Genomic DNA, 18,688 nt, shown 5'->3' with positions numbered 1-18,688 from the left:
CGCTGCCCCTCCCAGGCCTGGCTTCTGCCCGCTGCAGTGCGCAGCACACAGAGTGGGCAGGCCTGATAGGTGGGGAGGGGGCTGGAGAGACAGGATGCCCTCCTTCCTCCCCTGCCAGGCCTCCTGTTGATCTTAGTGTGCATTGTGCGGGTGACATGGCATGGCTATCTCACTATTCTCAGGCCTCAGCACCGGTTCTTCCCTAGACAATGTGGCAAGATGCCTTCCAGCCTCGCCCCTATCCGCCCCTATGCCGCCAGCAGTCCTGCTTTCCGGGGCCTGCCTGAGCCTGTAATCCAGGAGAGGCGGATGCCTTGGACCAAAGACCCACTGAGCCAACCCTGTGCAACTCCCATCCTGGGGAACCCACCCTTGCTGGGTTCCTGCCAGCCCTGGTCCCTGTGTCCTCAGAAATGGGACAGACCTCATGCCCCTCTCTCTCGCCCCCAACACCCAGCCCTGACTCATCTCCCTCACTTCCCACTCAAGCTGTGTCTCTGGGACATGTCAGGACAGGGCACCTGGTTCTGGTCCTACAGGCTCAGGCTCTGCCCGCTCTCAGTGGGGGTGGGGCAGATGTGGAGGATTTGCTTTGACCTGCTTCTTCAGCTTCCCTCCCTCCTCCAACCCCACCCCGGGGCGGGGAGGGGCGGGTTGAACTCCAGAACACCTTCTGATTGCACTGACAAGAGGCTCGCTCCTCTCTGTTATGCTGAAGTCTAGCTGGGGGGTGGGGTGCTGCCCATCTTCACCTTACTCTAGGCAGCCTGGGTCGCTGAGCACTGCACAGCGGGCACCAACCTGCCCTCCAAAGACCGACTCTTACCTTTGGGCTGGGTGCAGTGGCTCATGCCTGTAATCCTAACAACTTTGGGAAACTGAGGCCGGTGGTTATCACTTGAGGCCAGGAGTTCAAAACCAGCCTAGGCAAGACCCCAACTCTACCAAAAATTTTAAAAATAAAATCTATATCTAGACTTACTCAGATGCCTTCACCCACCAGGGCTGTGAGGCTGCCTCTGCTTTGTTGCCTCTTCCTCACCCCTTTGGCACCAAGAATGTAGAAGAAGGGTCAAGAGACTTGGATTCCTTTTGGCTTTTCAATTAGTTTATTATATAACCTCATGTAAGACACCCACTTTTCTGAGTCTTAATTTCAACATCTACAAAATGGGTAGCACCTTCCCTCTTGATTATTCCAGGATCCAGGAGCCTCCTGGTAAAGGGGGCTGGAGGAGAGTGATGGGATCAGCACTTACAAACCGACCTGGGAAGTAAAGGAGGGTTCTCCCACTTCCCACTGGAGGCATGAATTGAATGCAGCCCCCACATATGCAGCCCATCAGCCTTTCTCTTACAGAGAATCTCATTTTGGTAAATAAGCATGGCCCTCACCAGGGATTCTGGTCCTTCTTTGATCACTCAGCTTCCTAAGAAGTCTTGATTAAAAGATTGCAGTGACCTGAGAAGCCACCAGGCACCCCCATCCGTGAGTATGTTCTCTGGGATTTGACTCTGACTCGCAGTTCATTGAGCAGACCTGGATCCAGGGCGTCAGGCTGTGTGCTGGGACGTCGGGGGTGAGCACATCTGTCTTCATGGCACAGCCAACACTGTGTGCCAGGGAGAGCTGTTTGAGCAAGGAGCCAGGTGCTGTGGGAACCTGAGGTCAGAGCTGGTGGCAGTGTGGGACCTGAGTGTTGAAGGGTGGGTAGGAGTTTTCCACTGGCAGCGGGGACTGGTAGGGAGGGTGGGGAACTGGGAGGGGTGGGAGAGGGAGATGGGAATATGGGCAGGGACAGATTGTGAAGGCCTGATAAGTAGTTTAGATTTACCCCAAGGCAGTGGAGAGCGACTGGGGACTTGTGTAACAAGATCTGATTTGTATTTAAATCCACTTATTAGCAGTGTGGCTTGGACAGATCCCTTCAGGAGCCTGAGCCTCAGTTTCTCAGCATACTAGGGAGACGGATTACCTAACGTAATACCCATTAGACAGTGAGTGCTCAGTAAAGGTGTGATATTTTCAGTACTGTGATTCCAGATAAGAAACAGTAGGAGCCTCACCTCCCTGTGGAGTTGCAGGAAGCCGAGGGAGCTGAAGGGCTGTATTCTGGACCTTCAGAAGGAGAGTCAAGGGGCTATATTGATGCGACTATGGTTGGGCCCTGGGAGGGGGAGGGCTGAAGGAGCAGCTGGAGAGAGGAGTTCAGTGCACATGGAGGGCAAGATGCCTGGGGGGCAGCAGGACACCGGGGTTCAGGCCCTCAGCACAGAGGTATCATTGTGGGCCTGCCCTGGAGTGGACCGTGGACCAAACCAGCATCCCTATCCCCTTGTCCCCGCTATTTCTTCCTCCCGGGTTCCCCTCCCCAGAGTGATACAAAACCGGTGTGTCACCATCAAATTCAAAGAGCAAATGTGTTTGCCCACCCTGCCCTCCCCAGCCCACATCACTTCAGGCCAAGGCAGGCAGCTGTGAGCCAAGCAGGAAATAGACAGAACCTTCTGCAGTGAGAGGTAGTGACCTTCCAGGGGACCCAGGCCTCCCAACTGCTCTTTCTCACCAAACCTGGCTGCCTCCTGGCTTGAGCTATTTGCTTATCTGGTGACCCAGAGACTGGGTCTTTGTAACCACAACAAGAGAGGCCACCACAGTACATTTCTATGGGCTAGTGTTCGGTTGATAACTCTTGCCCAGGTGCTCCTGGGCCGTGATCACACTACTGAGCCAGCCGAGCCATGGCGCCAAGCCATCCAGGCTCAAGTCACCCCTTCCCACCCCTCTTCTCCCTGGGTCTGGCCCTGCCAGCTCCTGCTTCCCCTGATTCCCACCAACTTCTTGGCAGCCTTGGAAGAGTTCCCCTTCTCTGCCCCTCCATTTCCCCCTCTGTGAATGGGGAGCCGAGAGCAGACGGTCCCTGTCTCAGAGCTGCCAGCTGACCGATGCTCAGCCTGGTCTTTCCTCCCGCCCCAGACTGGTCTCACCCTGAGTTCCCTGTCCCTTTGACTTTCTTATTTATACACAAAATTCACCCACAATGTTTTAGTTTTCCAATCAGATCATTAATTACTCCAGTAATTAAATCTAATTAGCAGTGGTAGGGGCCTTTCTGAGTGAGGAGTCATTAGCCAGGGTGAAAATGCACGGGGCAGAGAGAAAAAGAAAACCCACCCTTTCCCAGCATTAAAAATGAAAGCAGGAGTCGGCGCTGCAACACGGAGGGCCCCTATTAAAGCTGGGCCTCACTCATTAAGCTAATTTGGTGTGCTATCCCAGCAGCCTCGGCTGGGGAAACCCGGCTTCACCATCCAACATTAGAGGTGTGTCAGAGCCCCCCACTTGTCTTGGAGGCTGAGCTGGGCCTCCCAGGACCCCAGTGCCCCAACTCAGGGAGGGGTGTGAGGAGCCTCTGCTGACTCTTCACAAGCACCTGCTGCCACTTCCTGGGCTTCATGGTGGTCATGGCCCAGAGTGGGAGGGGCTGAGTGAAAAACGAGGAAAAGAATAACAGCACCTTCCATTCCTGGGCCTTGGGAAAGGACAGAGCTTGGCAGTCACTCTCCTCTCTTGGCCCGAGGCTGAGGGGACTCCCCACCTGGGGTAGTTGTGAAGATTAAATGAGATTTTACATGTAAATGGATGACATCACAGGTACTTGGTACCTGCAGACTGTCATTCACCCTTTAGTTTTCAGAGGCGCTCAGCATTCCTTTTTCACTTGGCCCCCACCACCCCACAGCCCCGGGAGGCAATGGGTGCAGGTGCCACCTCCAGGTTTCACAGGTGGAGGAGCTGAGGGCCAGACAGAGAGACACACACCCCGAGAGTGGCAGGGTTTGTACTGGAAGTCAAGTGTCTGAGCTCTGGGACGAGGAGGGAAGGGGAACAGGGGAAGAATGGGGGATTTTCATGTCTGGAGTCTTCAGTCATATCCTTGTGCTGGGCTGCCGGGATTGCTAGCCCCTGTAGTCCTGGGGGAGGTGGAGGTGTCAGCTCAGCCTCCCCTAGAGTGAAGGAGGAGAGGCAGGGGCGGGGGCATGGTGCCTGCCCTCTCTACAAGGAGCTCCCAGCAGCCCCAGCGTCAGCCTCAGGCCAGCACTGCCAGCAGACAGGGGCTGCTCACCCAGGTCTGGTTCAGAGGGTGCTGGCCACTCTTTTCCCCAGGAAGGGGAGAAAGGGAGGCCGTGGAGCCACGAGTGTGGTGAAGAACATCACCTGTGGAGACAGACTGCCCCGATCAGAATCAGCCTTGCAGACTGTGTGACCGTGGGCAGATGACTTGACCTCCCTGAGTTTCCTCATCTCTAAGACGGGGACAATCTCGCTCCTGGGGTGTTGTAAGGAGTAAGTGAATTAATGTGTGTAAATACCCAGCCCCCGGCCTGGCACAGATCAGCAGTGCACGTGTGTTAACTGTTTTTGCCATCCTTTGGGAGGGTCCTGGCAGGGAACCTGACCCTTTTGTACTTTTTCCCCCAGGGAGGGAAGGAGGGGAGCACTTGAGCCCCAGCTTCTGCGGCTGCTAAGGGGGATGGGCCCAACCTTGGGGTGGCCGAAGGAGGCAGGCAGCACTCTTCCCAGATGTGGCAAACATGGGGTCCACTTCCCACCCCTGCCACCCACACACACACACACACACACATCACACACACACACACACATCACTGCCACAAGCCACTCCTGGGCTTTCAGGGGCCTCTCTGCGCAGAGCCAAGAGGGCATGGGAATGGAAGGAGGGAAGGGAAGGGAAGCAGGTGGCCACCGAGGCTGAGCTGCATCCGCAGCTGGGCGCGAGCCCCAAGCCTACGTGCTGGCTCCTCCGTGAGGCAGGATGCGGAGCAGGCCCTGGCACGCCAGCCCCTACCCAGTGACTCCTGAAACCCCGACAAGTCTGAGCTGGAAGCGGGGCTGGGCGAGGCTCCTGATAGATTTGTGTTGGGCAGAGGGATGGTCGGGCGGGGGAAGGATGGGAAAGACCCCACTCTCAAAACTCTGACACCACGGGGGATGCTGGGAGGGAGCAGGTGGAGCTGGGGACAGGTGGCCAAGCTCAGAGCTTCTACCTTCTGCCTCTCAGGCCCCTCACCCCACATGCCCCTGCCTGGCAGGGCAGGAAGAAGACAGGCCGCGGCGGCAGAGGGATGTGCTCCCCTCAGCATTTTGCCAAGTGATGATTTCAGTGCTGCCGAGAAAGAGGGAGGAAGGGAGGATGACAGCCGGGAGCTGGGAGCGGGGCAGGCCAGGCAGGAGGGCTCCCAGAAGACTCCTGGGACTGGGGAGGTCATTTTATACAGGAGTTCTCCCTCCAACCGAATGGGGTGGATGTGCTTCGGCCCATTTACAGGTGAAAAGTCTGGGTTTCGGGCAAGTTAGGAGGCTTGTTCATAGCTTCTACTGCTAGTTAAGTGCCAAGGCTGACATTAGCACCAAGAAAAACGAGGAAGCCTCTGCCTTCCCACCGCCCATTCAGCCTTCTGGGCACTGGGGAAAGGGACAGCCCAGGGACCTGGACGTGCCCACAGGCCCTGCTGTGGCGGGGTGAGAGCAAGGCAGAGAGCAGACAGCACCGTGCCCCCTGCAGGCCGACCACCCACAGGGCAGCCTTCAGCTCGGCTGGCCTCTCCCAAAAACCCCATGTCATGACTTTCTGAAGACTCCACTTTCTCTGCACAACCAAGATGGGGGACTCTCAGGTGGAAAGAAAACTGTGGGCCGTGGCTGCCTGCCCTCCGGGGTGACCCCAAGCTGGGGCTGGGTTTAGACCTGGAGCTCCAGAGGAGCTGCGCTCAGGCCGGCTGCTGCACTGCGGGCCACGCTTGGAGTTTGCTTCGTTCTGTGGTTAAATCAGGAAGAAGTTAACACGCGGGTTGGGGTCATGACCCGGGTTTGTGTTGTGGTCTAGGCTGGCACTGATGTTGAGACCTGGGCGGGGGCTACTCTTGGGATTTCTGTCGGTGGTTGGGGGGAATGCTTTCAGTGGTTAACACTGGGGCAAGTACATTGAGTTGGGGTATTCCAGCTCAGGCTGGTGTCCTCAGAGAGGGTGGATGAGTTTAGGAGGCCCAGTGCTAGTTGAACAAAACGTCATTGCTTGTGTTTGGAGGATAACTGCTCATTTTCACAGGACCCTTGGCCAGGGGAGAGAATCGGGGTTGGGGTGGTAGCTGAACCGGAACGTAGGTTGAGGTGGGGAGTGGCGTGAAAAGTGAGTGGCTTCTGCAATGATGGAAGGGCCGCTCAGAGTCCCTGCCCTGGTCCCCGAGTTCCCCCACCTCTGTTGCATCCTGTGATGTGGACCCTCCCCACCCCAGGCCCCACCCAGATGCTACTCAGACATAAGCCTGAACATCTGGGCATGGGCTGGTCTCCCCTCTGTGGGGTTTGGGTCCTCTCATCCGCCAAGGGAACACAGGGCCAGCGGTTTAGCCTCCTCTTACCCCAGCAGTCCTGAGGCCCTGATCTGCTGGTGCCTGGGGGACCCGCCCTCCTGGCCCACCTCCAGCAGTCCTGCTGGAGACCCTTTGGTGGGGGTTCCTGGGGCCACACTAGCTGAAGAAGTCAAGAGAAAACTCGACTTTAAGCCTTTCAGTTCCGTTTCCCATCCCCCCTTTTTTTCTGGCCCCAGACCCTGGTCATTGAAGTGCATCAGATAAAGACTGCTTCCCCCCGGCTCTGAGGTCCCTGATCCAGGAGCAGAGCTCATGGGGCGGCAAGGAAGCAAGGAAGGGTTTGTTGGGGTTTTTTTGGGTTTTTTTTGGATGGAGACAGCCCTGAGCTGGGAGACATGGAAAGAGAGGCTGGCCTGCTGGGGTCTCAGTCCATGGTTGTGCCACCTGAGACACTGCAGGGTAAGGTTTCACCAAGGAGGGGCTGTGAGGAGAGGAGCTCCCGCTGTCTGCTCCAGCATCACAGCTCCCTTTCCTGGCACCGCCTAAGTCCAGGTACAGAAGAGGCCCTGAGCACCTTGTGCCAAGGCCTGGTGCAGTTCTTGTATCATCCGTACAGGGAAGGTTCAGCAGAAGGCCCAGCCCCACCCGGGAATGTTACGTCTAACCCAGACCTCGTGTGCAATCTAAGCACAGTATCGCTCATTGGGTCCAGACCGGTGAGTTCTGCCCAGAAATGAAACAGCAGGTTTGGTGCCTATGCAGATCCTTCCTTCTTCTCAAGCTGCTTTGGAAGCAGGTGGAGGGAAGAGATTGCTCTGGGGCTCTGGTCACTGATTCCCCACTTACTGTCCAAGAGTTCAAGGTGACCACTGTGCTGTGGCTACAAAGTATTATCTCAGGGGTCACTGCAGTGGGGATTGGTGAGACCAAGGCCTTCTTGAGGGGATGGGGTCGAGAGCCCTCCGTCCCAATGTCACTCCAGTGGCCCCCCACCTGCTGCTCTGGCAGTGTGCACAGACCTCCTAGTCCTGCTGCCTGGTTGGAATGTGCCGGGCCAACCTTTTGAACAGTCAGGTTGCCTTCTCCTCATTGCCCCTTCAGCAGCAGGGCCCCACCCACACCCTGAAGCCTGAACCAATAGTCCCTCACTTCGCAGCTCCCTCGCACAGCAGAGTGCCTCTGGGCAGGCAGAATTCTGACTCCAAAGCCTGGCCTGGGAGCAGGAGGTGCCTGGGGCATGGATGGAAGTGCTGGGAGTGCCAGATGCCAGCCCTGGGTGGGACGGGCTCAAGGGCTGGTGCTGTAGGGTCCGAATGCCACAGGGAAGGTGTGCGTGCACATGTGTGTGCTGCTCCTGAGGCTGCGAGGCTGGAACCACATGCAAGTCTGCAATCAGGCCCTCCTGTGTTCAAAGAAAAGCCAGGAGAACCAGGCCCAGGGTGAGGAGCGCAAACGGCAAAACTTAATGACTTTAATATGAAAGAATTTGCCACTAATTAAGCACAAACACTCCACTAATGCACAGAACACATGTTGTGGATTTCACTTAAGCAGGAACCAAATGAGGTGAAAATCCTTCCAAAATGATAGCATTTTACCAGCCGAAGGAAGATGCTGCATGACTTTGTTTCAGCTCTTAGAAACCCAGCCCAGCCCCTACCTTGGTAGCCTCCCTCCCCTCCCTGTCTAAAGGTGCTCACAGCACCCTCTGCATGTCCCCTGTGTCCCTCCCCTCGCTGCCCCTATCTACCCTCTTGCATCCTCTGAGGACATGCATTCCACTCTATAACCCATATTCTGACAGCCAGCTCCCCAGAGGGCCCTGTTCTCTCTACCTGTCTCCCCGAAACACAACTCCCTGCCCCTCCTACACAGCCCAGGCTCTCCAGACAGGAAGACCTACACCCCTGTTCCCAGCCACCTCTGGACCCTCTGTCCCTGGACAAACAAGGACAATTCCCCACCAGAGTGCCCCCCAACTATGTTTCCCACTCCTCTCTGCACCAGCTTGCCACAGCCAGCCCTGCACGTCCATCGTGAGCTCCACCATCCCTGCCTGAGCTTTACTCCCTTCCTCTAGGCCAGTGGTCTCACCTGGGGATGATTTTGCCTGCCATGGGAGATGCAGCAACGTCTGTGGTTATTTTGTCCTCACAAGTGGAGGGGGTGCACTTGGGTAGAGGCCAGGGATCTTGCTAAGCTTCTGCAACACACAGGACAGCCTCCACAACAGGACAGTCTCCCCTGCAAAATGTCATTAGTGCAGAGGTCATTCGTGCCCTAGGGGCGTAGCCTCATCACTGCAGGGGCCTGCTCAGGATCACAGGGTGGGCTTAGAGCCGGGATGGGAATCAGGGAACCAGCGCATGTGATTTCTAGGTAGGTTCTTTCTCCTAGCGAATAATACAACTGCTTGTGTAGCATGGGCCAAGCACTATGCCAAGAGCATAACTGAATTATTTCACTGGATCCTCAAATCAGCCCTAGGAGATAGTGCTATTATTGGCCCCATTTTATACATGAGGAAACTGAGGCATGGAGAGATTAATGCACCTTTCTCGAAGTCAACCAGCTAAAATGCAGCAGACACAAACCCAGGTCTATCTGAATTCAAAGTCAGAGCTCACAGATTACTTTCTACACCCCCACCCGTGTTCCTCTTAATCTCTCCTCTGTTGGGCCTTCTACACAATCGCTAGAGCTCCCACCCCATCCCTATTAGAATGAACGTTCCCTGCAGGCAGGCATTGTATACCTTCCCCCACTGCCTTCCACTCACCCCCACAGCCGTCCGAGCAGGCAGCTGCCCATAGCTGGACAGGGCATCGGGAGAGTTGGGCACTGGGGTGGCTCCACAGGCCCCTCCTGGGATGAGGCAGATCGAGAACCCTCTGCTTCCAAACAGGTGTTGAACATCAGCATGAAGCCTGCGGGGCTGAGACAATGCAGATGTCAATACTGAGCTTTTAAAAGATTCTCCGGGGAAGCCTGGGGAATTCTCCCTCTGCTTTCTCGGCAGCCCCCCGCCTCTCCCACCCCCACACTAGCCTTCCAAAGAGGCTGCTGCCTACACTCCCCAAAATGTGTCATTAAAAATGCACACTTGCCGAGGGAAATCCAGGCTGCCGTGTCTGCTACGAGACAGTGTTGTTTGCTGCAGCTGGGGTGGAGAGGGTTGGCATCAGCGACAGACAATGGAACCTGCCTGAATCTTGGCCTCAGAGCCAGGGGGTTCCAGGTTGGCCAGACCATGAAAGGCTGGGACAGCAGAAGCCCCAGCAGTGGTGGGAGGGGCGATGAACCGGGGAGTGCAGACACAAACAAGGCTAAGATCTCCAGAGCAGGGCTTCAGGGATGCAGTTTGCTTGGGTGAGAAAAATGTTTGTCACCTTGTGGTCTGGCATGAGGAAGGAAGAGGGCCTAGGTGCTGGGAACTGGGGCAGAGGAGAGAGGAAAGGAATTGAGAAATGTCTCAGGGAAGCAAGCAGAAGACATGGGGTTGGAGGTGGGCAAGGGATCGGGCCAACTTTCCCCCTGTTGGGACATGGCTTCCTGCTTTCAGTCAAGGAAGGAGAAGATTCAGACCCTGACCTGCTTCCCTTCCATGCAGGTGTGAGGCTTCACTCTCCATTCCTGCCTTTTGCATAATGTACAGTTTCCAGGAAGCTGCAGTCAGACCTGAGAAATGGCTAACCCTGGCTCAGGCCCCCAGCTGCTCACAGCCTTTTCCACCTGCCACGTGAGCCCTCTGTGTTTCCCATGTGCCAGGCACTGGGTTGATTGAAGTCCTGGCCTTTTCCAAACTCAGTAGGAGAAACGCTGTGACAGGTGCACGCTGAGATACTGGGACCCTGGGGGTGCAGGAACACCCAATCCATGATGGTAGGAAGAGGAGAGCTCTGGGAAGTCTCCCCCTTGAAAGTCATCTCTAAGGTGATTCAGGGAGGAATGAAAAGGACTTGCGCAGGTAACGGGGGAGTGATGCAGTTTTAGCCGAGGCAGCAACCTGAACCAACAGGATTGTTCAGTGTGGCAAGGAAGAGAGAGAAAGTTGGGAGAGGAAGTGGCTGGAGGATGGGGATGCCCATGATAGGGTCTAGAGCCCGGAAAACCTTCATCCTGAGGGCTGCAGTATACCATGGGAGGGTCTGAAGTAGTAACTGATTTGCATTTTACAGAGATCCCTCTGGCAGCTGAGTGAAGGACTTACAGGGCACAGCTGGAGGCAGGAGACTGTAGACTTAGCATGATGCAGAGTGGACTAGGGAAGGGATGATGTTGGCCTGGACAAGGGGCAAGCCTTGGGGAAATGGAGGGAGGCATGAGATGGCAGGTGCTAAGGTTCAAAGGGAAGGGCTAGTGCAAAGTCTTAGCCCAGGAATATTGAGAAAATAAGAAAGGGAGACTGCCGGAGGTGAGGTGGAGGGAGGTATGCACTAGCAGGAGGGGGCTTAGGAAGTCTGAATCGAGACCAGTGGGGCTGGAAAATCAAGAAGAATTCAAAAACTGTTGAGGAGCTGGCATCAGTAAGATTTGGTGATTACCTGACTGTCGGAGAGCTCCTGTGTGCTCCAGCTTTGCCATGCTGTGGCCTGGATTTTCCTGGCATTCCACTTAACCTGAAAGAGCTGGGCAGTGTACAGAGGCAGAGCAGCCACTTGGTAGATAGGTCTCCAGAAGTTGATCCAAGGCAAAGGCACAGCTGGGTCAGAGAGAGCTGGACAGGTCATGTCCAAAGTGCAGTCCCCCGAGGTAATCAGAGCCAATACTCCCATTTTACAGCAAAGGAAACTACTCTATGCAAGGCCATATAGAAAAACAGTGACCAAGTAGTGAGGACCAGAGCCCGCCTCTCCCAACGTCCAGGTGAGCAGAGCAAAGGTGGCAGGTACAGAAGAATGGTCCAAGAGGACGCCTTGAAGACTAGAGGCGGGCAGAGCCGAGAAAGGCTCTGTGTTCCTGGGTTGCCACAGTGGAGTCAGAGGCTGGCTCAGGACCAGCCCCACGATGGGCGGTGGGGATGGGGCAGCCAGCATGAAAGAGGCCTGCAGGACAGAGTTCAAGTGTCCTCAGCCACCTGGTGGGAGAAGGCAAAAGTCAGCTCCCTGACTCATCTCTGTCCCCCAGCCTGTCCTGCTGGAGGGAGGCGGGACTTGCCAGAGCACCGCCATCACTGCTGCCATCCCGGGCTTCTGTACTGCCAGGGAAGCAGAGCCTGGCCAGCCTGGCCTGTCTGGAAGATCCTGGGCTCCTGCGCTGGCTCCTTCTCTCGGGGCTTTTCCCAGGCTGCCGCGCCCCCTCCTCTCCCACACACTGTGCTCACCCGCCCAAGGTGCTGGGCTCCAGTCCCACAGCCCATCATTAAACAGCTCAATGTGGGGAGTTGGGGGATCATCAGGCAAGAGGAAAACATTGGCAGTTTTTGTGACCCCAAAGGAGAGGCGGAGGCACTGACTTGGATGGTAGCAGTTAGCCCCTGACTGTGGGCTCATGGGATGTTATCAGCACCTCCCACCAGCCAAAGTCTCTGCACTGCAGGCGGCAGGGGACACAGAGACGCTAGACTAACAGCAGTGCAAGGCCAGGCCGGACTCAAGTCCAGACTGTGCCCAGCCCCAGAGAAAGGTGGCTAGAGCACCAGGACAAGAACTGGGTCTGCTGGGTCTGCTGGGTCTGCTTCTGCTTCCTTGCTGAGCCCTCCTCCCCATCCTGAGTGTAGAGGAGAGTCTGGAGGCAGGACTGGGCACCCATGAATCTCCTGGACTAATGGGGAAATGAGACAGGACAAGCTCAGTGAGAGCCCTGCCTTCTGGGTTTTGCTGACAGAATGATCGGGGTCTAGGTAACACTGATTGGCAAAACCTGTGAAAGGAGGGGACCCCAGAAAGGGGGTGGGTGTCCCGATTGCACGCTCCTCCACGTCGGCCTCTCTCCCAGGTGGAGCTGGCCTTGGCTTCAGAAGGTATGGAGCTGGCCAGCCCTGGGAGTTGACATTCGGGGAAGCGGCTGCATGGGGAGGAGGGGGCCTATACCCTTTAGGTCACTGTGCTGCCTCAGCAGGGTTTCAGATGGAGGCCCTGCCCCTCCCAGTGGGTGAGTCACTCCCACTTACCACTTAGCCGGTTTCTCACCGGACATCCTGTCCCCTTCTGCCAGTTCCTGGGGTGGGGATGGGAGCATCCCTGGAAAGCCCTAGAAATGCATCCCGAAGAATATCGATTTCATAGAGGCCCTTATGGGGGAGCGCAGCACCCACCTTAGACACACACGTGCACACAGACCCACTCCCTCTCTGCAATGTGCCACCACTTTACTCCAGGCCAGGTCGGCCGCCTCTGCCCAGCCACTTCAAGGCCCCCAGGCAGAGTCTCAGGAAAGGAGGGGCTGGGGTGGGCTGACACAGCCAGTACAAAAGAAGCGGTTCATGCCAGGAAGCCCCGAATCCCCCTCGCCTCACCTAGGTACCCACTTTCACCTACCCCTGAGCCCACTTCCAGCCTGCTTTGCTAGGAAGAGAGGGGTCTGGGATTTAAAAGGGCAGGAAGAGAAACTGCTGGAAGCAGGTATGTGGGGAGCGGAGTGCGCCACACCCCGCTGCGTGGGAACCTGTGGCCCTGGCCTGCGGATGAGCTCCACGGCAGGCAGGGCCTTGGGGAGCAGGTTTGTCCACCACAACTGAGGAGCCTTTGTGTTTTGTTGCTGAGCTCAGGCGTTTGCAGGTCTGTGACGTCTCAGGGGGCCGGCCTGAGGCCCGTCATGCTGGCTCAGCACTTCTGGGAAGCGAGGCAGCCTGAACTGCCCAACCTGAGCTCTAGTGGGGAAACTGAGGCACTTGAGAACAAGCCCCAGGGGCATGGGTCCCAGATCCTGGAGCTCATAGGGTGGTCAGGGAGAATATAGGTAGTGCTTGAAGTCAGAAAAAAAAAAAAAAAAAGACTGATTCTTTTGATATCTGTGGGATACAAGAGCCCCTCGGCTGAGGGCACAGGTTCTATGGATGCCTCTGCCCTTCACTCCCCACCTCTCTGGCTCTTATTGCTCAGCACATTGTAGCCTCCTGCAGGTGCCCCCCACCACACACACACACACACACACACACACACACCCCTGGGATCCCCAAAGCCCCTGTTTCTGACCTGTCACCTGACACCCAGTCAGGTGACCTGCAGATGCAGTGGCCATACCAGTATTGTAGCTGGTGTTTGTGCCATTTCTCACAAGGGGCAAAGGAGTCACTGAGGTTATATTCTAGGAGGGACACCACCCAGAAGGAGGCCCCAGGGAGTTAGATTGAGCCAGAGTCTGTTTTTGTGGCAGGGTGGGAAAGCACTGGGCTGGGTGCTGCTGTTCTGTGTCCCTGGGCAGGTGACCTAATCCCTCCAATCGTTGTAAATGATGGATTGCATGGTCCATTAAGCTCCAATATGCTACCATTTTAGTGGTCCCAGTTCCCGCATCTGGGCCAGCCTCTGCTTCTCATGTAAGAGGGAACCTGCAAGGAAGAAAAGAGGATATGTTCTGTGGACCAGCCTTGACTGCTTAGGGAATCAGAGAAAGTCAGCAGGGAACTCCCCAAGCCCTTGACCCTGCCGGTGTCAGGTGCGACATGGTCAACTCAACCCAAGGCCAGGCCTGCTCCTTTCATCTCCTGCAGGGGCTTACAATTGGTTGGGAGACAGTAGACAGGCTAGACACATATGCCAGGAAGTAGAAGATAAAGGGGTACAGGTCAGTGTTATATGTTATTGGGGTATTAATAGAGCTGTCAGCTGAGTAGGAAGAGATGACAGTCACAAGGGAGTCCTGGAAGAGGGGTGCCCAGTAGCACTCCCTACAGTGTCCAGTATGGAGTAGGTGCTCAGCAAATATTTGTTGAATGAAGTTCCAGGGAGGGAGGCCTATTGCTTCATAGATGAAAGATGATGGTGATGATGATGATGGAAGCTAGCATCTAATGAGCCTTTCATTTGTCCTAAGTGCTGCTTTCTGAGTTTCCCATGGACTCCCTCTTTTAATCCTTACAGCCGTTTTATAGGGCAGGTATTAACTATTATAATCCCCATTTTGCAGATGTGCAACCTTGGTACAAACTGAGCTACAGAGAGGTTAAGTCATTTGGCCAAGGTTGCACAGTTCATCAATGGCAGAGGTGGATGCAAACCCCTACTGCCTGGCTCTTAACAGCCCTGCCATGCTGCCTGAAAGGGTGGTGACGGAACAGCCTTCAGAAGGTGGGAGACGTCAGCTCAGCTTTCAGATTGTCAGGGCTGCAGTGTCTGGAGAAGCTTGGACAGGCAAGAAGAGGGGCTGTGCAGTCTTTAAGCCCCTGTTTCTTCTGCCTGTCCCTGAAGCAGGCTGCCTTTAATAATCCTGCCTTCTCATGGCCCACCTGTTCTGGGATGCTTGCTCCCATCCAGCTCTTTCTCTTTCTTTCTGGTGGTGATCCCTACTCCTCTGTTGACTCTGGCATTCTAACCCCGCCTGTTAGAGACACCTGGACTCTGCTCCCCTCTGAAAACCTCCCAATCTAAAGAACGAGAGTCCTCCCCAACCCTGAGTCCTTGGACCAAGGCAGGCAGCCCCTAATAAGAGGCTTAGGTTCCCGGACCCTAAGTCTGGAGTGGGGAAGTGGAGTTTTTAGGCCTTTCAAATCTTCCAGCACCTCCCAATTTCAGAACTCTGGGATCCAGTCCCCACCCTTAATGACCCCAAGCCCCTTACTCCAAGAGCTGCCTTATGCTCACCACACCCCCACCCCCCCAGCCCTGCTAACAGTCAGATGTAGCAAAGAGGCAAATGCCAAAGTGAGTCTGTACCTGCTCCTTAAAGATCCTCCCCTCTCCACCCCACCCTGCCCATCACCAGGGCATAAAGGGTCAGGGCTAGGGGCACCTACTTGGTGCCCAGTAAGAGAGAGGCTAGGGACATCCTTTACTTCCCCACCATGTGGTTGCTTCTGGGAGTGCCACAGTGGAGGGAAAAAAGCAACCTCCACCCCAACATAGACATGGGCTTGGGGAGGGCCGCCCCTGCCTGGTGAGAGATTGGTAGATGTAAGGGGGCCTCTGGGGTGCCCGGCCACCTCGCAGCGCCCTCCCCACCCCATGCCTGGCCACTATCAGCCATCTCCCCTCCTGGCATTGACAGAGCTCTGAGGGTGAGGTCACCACTGAAGATGTAGCCAATGAATGTTAGCCTGTGCCCCAAGGACTGTGCCCTGCCTGCCTCCACACCTTCAGGGGACGAGAGGAGACAGGATTGCAGGGGCTCAGAGGGCCGTTGACCCTTGCGGGTCCACCATGCATGGCACCAACCCCGAAATGGCTCCTGGAACCCACACCCCTTCCCTGTGCTCTCACCTGGGGCCCAAGCCCTCCCAACTGGCTTTTCCTGTTCCTGGCTTTGTGTGGCGCAAGTTCCCCAATTATGCCCACATTATCTCAGCCGCTGGGCAGCCTCCAGCAGGCTGGGGGAGGGGTGGGGAGCACCCAATTATCCTGCTGGAGAGGGCCTAGGGCTTAGCTGCTTGCCAGTTAGCCCGTCAGCAAGAGTGCTGGGCCGTCTGGCCCACTGACCTCACCATGGGACTGTTTCTGGAGTGGGGCCACAGCTGCACTGGGCTGCCATCAGACAGTTAGGGCCAGGACGACCACTGGGACTTGGGAGGCCAGCCTACTGCCTTACAGAGGAGGAAGATAGGGCTCAGAAAGGGGAAGTGACTGGCCACGGTCCCACTGCCTGCTAAAGGCAGAGGCAGGCTACAGCTTAGCCCTCCCAACTCGTGGCTGGATGCTTCTCCCGTTGTATTCCCAGCCCATGGGGCCTCTGCCCAGGGAGCATCAGCTCTGAAGCACCCCACAGGCTGGCAGAGGGGACAGCTGGAGGGGCGAGGCTGGGGATAGGCCTGATGGGCCTTGAAGGGCTGCGTGGATGTGAATCAGCACAGAGAAGGGGGAACCTCAGGGAAACTTTCAGAACATGGCAGGGCCTGACTTGGTGAAGCCAAAGATAGACTTATTCAGCAAGTATTTCTTGAGTAGCTACTGTATGCTGAGCACCAGGGATACTGCAGTGACCTAGAGACCTGGCCTGTGGCATCTCGAGCAGAAGAGAGGGGAGCAACTTACTGCACTGACCATGGGTTTCGGGGCCCTCAGAGGAGCCTGTGCTGCAACAATGTCCCCGTCATGCCGAGGAGGCGAGTGAGCATAAGCCCCAAATTTCCACTCTTGGATCCCAGACTCCTTTGGTCATTTAGGCCCTCCCCCTGCCTTGGGTTAGTACAGGGCCTGGTGTTATTGATGCTATTGATGACGCTCAATAAAGTGAGTGAAGTAAGGATACAAAAACATGAGGGATACAAATGACAGCAAGGACACGGCTTGTGGGGAGTTGGCAGGACTCAGGAGAGAGCTGGAGGGTACAGCCTAGTGCTGGGGACAGCTGCCCCACGATAATGGAGCTGAGCCAAGTTCAGGGGTAAGGAAGCCCAAACAAAGGACATTCTAAAGGGGATAACACAACCCATGCGGAGAGTGGAGGGAATTTCACTCCCTCCTTCTTGCAAATGTCTGCTCTTTTGACTTCCATTGCGATTTGTGTAGTAACAAATATTTACTAGCATCTACTATGTGTCAGATGCTGCGCTGGGCACTGGGGATACAGAGATGGAAAGGACAGACGCTGCCCTTGGAGGAGTTCACAGTCTGGTGGAGAAGTCAGATGTGTAACCACCACCTTCCAAGGCAGGAAAGAGCCGAGCTAGAGGTGGCCAGGTTAGCTCTGGCGGGGAAGATCAGGGAAGCTCCTGAGGTGGCCTCAGGGGGCCGTCCACAGGTGGAGAAGGGGAAGGGCCGTCTAGGTGGAGGGAGCTGCCTGGGTAAAAGTCTAGGAGTATTGGGTGGATAGGCTCTGTGCTCCATGGAGGCCGGGACTGAATTGCTCCTTGATATGACCCAAATGTTCATGCTAGATCCTGGAATATGTCACTCGGCAAATCGCAGCTGAATAAATGGGAGGAAGAGGGAAGGAAACCAGGAATGTGGCATGTTCTGAGGATCGGCCCAGTCTGATACAGTGAGAAAGTGTGGCTGATGGAGAGAGGTGGACAAGAGGCATGTGCAAGGAGGTCTGGCCAGGAGAAGGCATTTAGACTTCACTGTGAAGGCCATGGGGAGCTAGTGGAGGCCCGGCCTTATGCAGTGCTCACTTCCCTCTGCCGAACTGGGTAAGGGGGCCCAGCCAGTGCACCAGGGCATGAGGATTCAGCTGTGTGGGAGAAGACAGCAGGGTGGCCATGATGACAGTCACCGTGGGCCTTCAAGCTCACCCAGAGCCTCCTGCCTCTGACGCACCTTCTCATCCATCACGCCATTTGGTTCCCCCAGTAACCTTGTGAGGTAGAGAGGACTGGATTCTCTGCCCCACTTAACAGAGGAGGAGACCAAGGCCCAGGAAGGCAAAGCAGTCGGTGCATGGCTCCCAGGCTGGGGCTCTGCTCGAAAAGCAACCAAAAATGAAGGTGCAGACGTATGTTTACTAACACAGAGTGATGTTTATAATCTATCACTAAGGGAAAAAGCAGCTTATGGGGTAATATGTACAGCATGATTCTGACTTTTTAAAATAGATAGATGGTTATGTGGATATACACAGATAGAAAGTAAAAGAAGATAGATCCTTCAAGATTATCCTGAGCAGAAGGATCATGGGATGTTGTCACTTTCTTCTCATGATTTTTCAGTGTTGCCTAGAGTGTTTTTATAACAAGTAATTAATATTTTTACAGTCAGAATAAAAACAATAATGACTGCTATAAAAGACAAGACCAGAGCACAGGGAACTGTGTGGGTGGGGGGAGGCTACGCCTGACACTGACCACTTTCTGCCGTCCTCCTGGCCAGGCGCCCACTCCCAGGTGGTCCAGGTGAACGACTCCATGTATGGCTTCATCGGCACAGACGTGGTTCTGCACTGCAGCTTTGCCAACCCTCTGCCCAGCGTGAAGATCACCCAGGTCACGTGGCAGAAGATCACCCAAGCCACCAATGGCTCCAAGCAGAACGTGGCCATCTACAACCCATCCATGGGCGTGTCTGTGCTGGCTCCCTACCGCGAGCGCGTGGAATTCCTCCGGCCCTCCTTCACCGATGGCACCATCCGCCTCTCCCGCCTGGAGCTGGAGGATGAGGGTGTCTACATCTGCGAGTTTGCTACCTTCCCTACGGGCAATCGGGAAAGCCAGCTCAATCTCACGGTGATGGGTAAGCTGCCCTGGGCCCCCTCGCTGTTCATC

At 55.7% G+C, this 18,688-nt stretch overlaps 1 protein-coding gene across 1 annotated transcript in view; it reads left to right on the top strand.

Moving 5' to 3' along the window:
• NECTIN1 (nectin cell adhesion molecule 1) overlaps positions 1-18,688 on the top strand; it is a 68,679-nt gene that overhangs the window by 32,433 nt on the left and 17,558 nt on the right. The window contains 1 exon segment of the mRNA XM_008021207.3: positions 18,297-18,656. Coding sequence (XP_008019398.1) covers positions 18,297-18,656 — 360 coding nt within the window.

This window comes from Chlorocebus sabaeus, chromosome 1 (genome assembly GCF_047675955.1).
Source record: "Chlorocebus sabaeus isolate Y175 chromosome 1, mChlSab1.0.hap1, whole genome shotgun sequence".
Taxonomy (NCBI): Eukaryota; Metazoa; Chordata; class Mammalia; order Primates; family Cercopithecidae; genus Chlorocebus; species Chlorocebus sabaeus.
This window is presented reverse-complemented; position numbering and strand designations above follow the sequence as displayed.